The sequence below is a fragment of the Limulus polyphemus genome, unplaced genomic scaffold (genome assembly GCF_000517525.1).
Source record: "Limulus polyphemus unplaced genomic scaffold, Limulus_polyphemus-2.1.2 Scaffold1279, whole genome shotgun sequence".
Lineage (NCBI taxonomy): Eukaryota > Metazoa > Arthropoda > Merostomata > Xiphosura > Limulidae > Limulus > Limulus polyphemus.
In genome coordinates, this window is record NW_013666889.1 from 260,725 (window position 1) to 266,069 (window position 5,345).

The 5,345-nt window shown below is 36.0% G+C and overlaps 1 protein-coding gene across 1 annotated transcript in view; it reads right to left on the bottom strand.

The window, feature by feature from the left end:
• The window catches only part of LOC106462905 (periostin-like), a 31,683-nt gene that overhangs the window by 19,863 nt on the left and 6,475 nt on the right, over positions 1–5,345 (bottom strand). The window contains exons 2-3 of the mRNA XM_013922872.2: positions 1,865–1,963; positions 450–514 (exon numbers count right to left, since the gene is read on the bottom strand). Of these exons, the coding sequence (XP_013778326.1) occupies positions 450–514; positions 1,865–1,963 (164 nt within the window). The remainder of the gene's footprint in view (positions 1–449; positions 515–1,864; positions 1,964–5,345) is intronic.

A 5,345-nucleotide genomic window follows, 5' to 3' on the forward strand; every position in this document is an offset into this window, starting at 1 on the left:
GTCCTCTAAAGTAAATCTCAAGAAATCAGTATATCTAATTAATGAATCAGTGTCGGTCCTCTAAGGTAAATCTCAAGAAATCAGTATATCTAATTAATGAATCAGTGTCGGTCCTCTAAGGTAAATCTCAAGAAATCAGTATATCTAATTAATGAATCAGTGTCGGTCCTCTAAGGTAAATCTCAAGAAATCATTATATCTAATTAATGAATCAATGTCTGTCCTCTAAGGTAAATCTCAAGAAATCAGTATATCTAATTAATGAATCAGTGTCGGTCCTCTAAGGTAAATCTCAAGAAATCAGTATATCTAATTAATGAATCAGTGTCGGTCCTCTAAGGTAAATCTCAAGATGAAAGTATTTTAAACTGTATATCTGTTGATCTAACTGTTTAACTACTAACTAGTCCATCTATATGAAGAGTCAATATTGATCACAACACACTAACCTCCGATACATCCCGGTTTGTGTTTAATTTGGTGAAATCCTTCACAGCATTCATAACGTATCACTCTGAAAATAATTAAGAAACAGTTTAAGCCTAATATTCAACTGAAAGGTTTCTCTGTTTCAAGTAGTGTTCGAAAGAAAATTGGATATTTTACGATTGAAGCTATTAAGGCTATCTGCCACCGTCTGTAATTTTGAACTACTGACCAGATGGAAGGCACCAATGAACAGCACCCTACCACTCACTAGCCACGATATCGGTTTGACTGTTACTCTTGTAACACACCCACAGCTTAAAGTTCTGGGAAAAGTTTGTGATATATCACGAAATTTAAACCATCTTGCCAACTACGAAATCCAGAGTTCTTCCACAGGGCAAAACTGTGCCCCTTTCCCCTCTTACAAACCCACTAATCCAGAGCTTTACCTCAGGGTCAACTTCTGTCTCTTTCCCTCTCACAAACCCACTAATCTAGAGCTCTACCTCAGGGCCAAACTGTGCCCCCTTTCCCTCTTACAAACCCACTAATCCAGAGCTCTACCTCTGGGCCAAACTGTGCCCCTTTTTCCTCTTACAAACCCACTAACCCAGAGCTCTACCTCTGGGCCAAACTGTGCCCCTTTTTCCTCTTACAAACCCACTAACCCAGAGCTCTACCTCAGGGTCAAACTGTGTCCATTTTTCTTCTTACAAACCCACTAATCCAGAGCTCTACCTCAGGGACAAGCTGTGCCCCTTTTTCCTCTTACAAACTCACTAATCCAGAGCTCTACCTCAGGGACAACTGTGCCCCTTTCCCCATTTACAAATCCACTCAAATATATTTGAAGTGGTAGCTCCAGAACTGAAAGTGTTCCAACGAGGGCTATCTTCATTATGTATCCATTACGACAATTTTCTTTGAATATAATAAAAAACAACGACTTTGTTTGATTTAGTTTTTTTTAAAGGTCAGAATGGGCCCTTAACTTTACCCTAACTAAAGTACATAACATCATTAGATACAATAGAAATGAAAAGCTTACTTCAAAGAGGTAATGCTGATTGGACAGCTATTTGTGCTCTGCCCAACGCGGGTATCTAACCCACAATTCTAGCCTTTTAAGCTTGCAGACCCACCACAGAGCCACTGGAGGAGGGCACAACAAATGTAGGAACATTAGAAACTGAATACAGAACAAAACAAATTAATTCAACTGACATTAATCTTAGCTCGGATTCGTAAGTATAGTAAATTACATTAAATACGAATCTTCAGACAAAAAGAAATATAAATAATGTATTTAAACTCCGAATAACGTAAGAAACAATAACCTGTATTTACATAACTCACTGAAATCACACATACTGAAATTTTTATATCACTACGTCATCTAGCGGTTGGACATCAAATATTTTCAATTACAGCTTACGTTTTTACACCACATATTTCTCTGTTCATCCAATACTTGCACTCCGTCCAATACTTCTTGTTACTTCCTGGGACTTCTTCCACTGCACACGTGTTAGGCCTAACATGGAGAAATTACGAGAGCAAATTCTTAAGTATTCAACAATAAATAAAACTTTCACAACAATAGAAACCGTTAAAACAATACATTAAAGACTGAATATATAGATTACTGTTTTATGACTTAAAGGTAAGTTTGAGGGTTTATAGCGTTAAAGATTGTGGTTCGATTCTCCCGCAGATGACATAGAGTATATAGCCCATTGTGTAGCTTTGAGCTTAAATAAAATGAAAAAAAAACTTAATAATCTCATGTATTTTTTCTAACATGAACGTTTATTAGTAAACGTAATTAAATGTGCTTTAACAGGACATTAATTTATAAAATTGTTTTAAAATTGAAGAAAAAAGAACGCTTTTAACTGAATATAAGAGAAACAATATAAAGACATAAAAATGTGCCATTTCTTTAAAACGTAGGCAGTTTTTCTGTACTACGTTTTAATATTTGTTTAAATGGCACATTTTTTACTGTATAAATACTGAACATTCTAATGGAAACTGTTACTTATTTTAAACAAATATCGTAAGTCGTTTAAACAAATCCAATTTACTTTTTAGTTTTCGCTGTTTCTTTGTAAGCGAAGAAATTCAGAATGTAAAAAAAAACATAACAGATAAGCGTACTTATAAGGTGGAGAAATACAGATAAAATCCAACTTGATACAGATACAGTTAAACATGTTCAAAGGCCTAGTGATTAGCGTTCAGAGCTGCGGATTGAAATGTTCACGATTCGTGTCGTGATGCCGCTAAACACGCTTTAAACTTTCAGTTGTTGGTGTGTTATAAGAGTGACAATTAATTCCATTATTCGGTTTTTAAAATCCAGACAAAGCTCTTGTGACGGCGGGTGCTGCTGGCTGGCTGCATCTTCTCTCTAATCACGAGGTCAAAGCTAGGGACAGCAACACTTGACCACTAGAGATCGCTGTCCTGACTGTTTAACCCTCGTGCGATCAGGTTTAAAATATCAATTAATTACCAACACTGCTATTTTATTCAATCGTCAAGTATGCATAGATGTTCAGATTTAGCCTCTTTTGGTTACAGTTTAAAACTGTCTAAGAACATAGAAAATGAGGTAAAACACATGCTATCTAACAATCACTACAGAAAACTTAATAAAATAAACATTTAAAACCACTTTGACATCTGCCAGCAATCAAACAGCACCTCTATTGAAGCCTTCCACGTACTATTTACTTTGTTTCCACTAGAAACACTAAGCCTAAATTCCATAAAACCTGCCCTAAACAAAACGTACCAAAGATTCCAACAAATTCTCAAGTTCTTGGAAACTCTATTATAAAAGTGGTGGTTTTCTAGCCAAAATACGGAGTCGAACTGTTCTTTTCCCAAAACTTCGCTCTCCTGATTCGCAGCATAAGATTATAAAAACATCCAAGATTCTTTCCCAAGCGTACCCTTACAACACTGTAATAAAACAACAACAATAATCCACGAGAAGCGCACCCTTACAACACTGTAATAAAACAACAACAATAATCCACGAGAAGCGCACCCTTACAACACTGTAATAAAACAACAACAATAATCCACGAGACGAGGCATATAACGTTTCAGGTTTCAATTAAAGCTGCATTCAGTATTTCTAACAATGCAGCTTTCATGAGTGATACTTCATCTCAGGAACCTCACAGCTGATCTTTATAAGTCCTGACAGTTGTGTGACGTATATAACACTCTCCAACAATTTCTAGTTCTGTCCTTGGTTAGTCATAACACTTTTGTTATGGTTAATTTAGCAGCTACAAACAACACCTTATTGAAAACGAATCTACTTTGGTCAAATACATTTTATGTCACGTGATAAAGTAACAAAATCAACAACAAGTAATAAAAAAAAATCATCAAAGGTGTAAAAACAAAAGGAACAGTACCATTGATTCAACAGATAACGTAATACAGACACACACACACACAAACGTCGGAAGTAAAGGTGGAAAAGCACAGGAGGTTGTTATAAAATACACAATGATCTGAAGTCTGGAAAACGTTATCGTTTTGCCTATCTAATAAAAAGTATTTTCACATTCATAATCGTCAGACGTACGTAGGGATAAATATTGGGCTATTGGCTGTGTCCACTGTGGAGATTCGAACCCCGTAGAATTACCGCTGTTATTCCTACTTTAGAACTGCTGACCAGAGGGAGAGCAAATGGTAATCATTTCTCACTGCCTACGCGACTACTCGTGACCTAATAGTGGGATCGAACCTTGGACCTTCCCACACGCAGTCGACACGTTAACAAAGAGCTCACGCCCGGCTCATACAATTGAAAGATTTACTTTTCATAAAATTGAGTTAAATAATTAAACGACCCCCTTTCCCTAATTATATTTAAATGGAGTCTTTCTCCAGGTAGTCACATCAGCTGAATTCCTGGGTTTAAATTTATGTTTCTAAACGTAGCTGGTCACAACACGTAAATATGGCAGAGAAGCAACTGTATACGACGTCTGACTGGCAACAACAGACACGCAACAACTGGAGATATCTTATTACAATGGAGGTTGCGATGTATACGTCCAAAATTCGAATCTCGGAAACTACCGCACCGATCATCACCAATCATAACTGGGTGATATTTTTATAACTAGGCAATATTTTTATAGCTGAACAGTAAATAAAACAATTGAAATGTTTACAAAAATGATACATTTCAGATTTAACCAATAAATATTACAAAATAAGGAGTAAGTTTCAAATATAAAACAATCAAGAAATAAACTTAAAAAATTAAATGTTTTTCTTTAGTGAAAATCTCATGAGTGTTGCAACTTTCAATGACAACTGCGCCTACAAAGAAATACTTCAATAAAATCTACTCTGTGATGATAGCTCATTTTTAAACTAAAATTTCAATAAAATCCTTTTTCTCGTGGATGGTGAACATTATTTAATGTGAAGTATGAGTACATTGTTGTAGAACTGTCAGACAATTCCAGAAAAGGGCACAGGGCCAGTAGCCAAGGCCGCAGGAACTAGCAGTTATATCTGCCCGGAGGGCGGGCATTTCTGCTGGTACTTAAAATTTATAAAAGATACGCCCCCTGGTAGAGTATGCCTGCTCTACATGTCGCAAAATCACATCTTACTACAATGGATGTAGCGTGTATGTCAGTATCTATGTGTGTAACCAAAACACCTGCGCCATCTATTGAATGACATCACAAACAAATATCCATAAAATATTTCACACTTTGGGTATTCAAGATTGAGACAATTATAAAAATAACTGTGGTATGTGTAACAACCATTTCTTTATAACAGAATACAATTTTTAAATAAAAGTACTCTACTCACAACAAGAACACGACTTTCACGAGGACTGTACGTGATGGTCTGATCATATC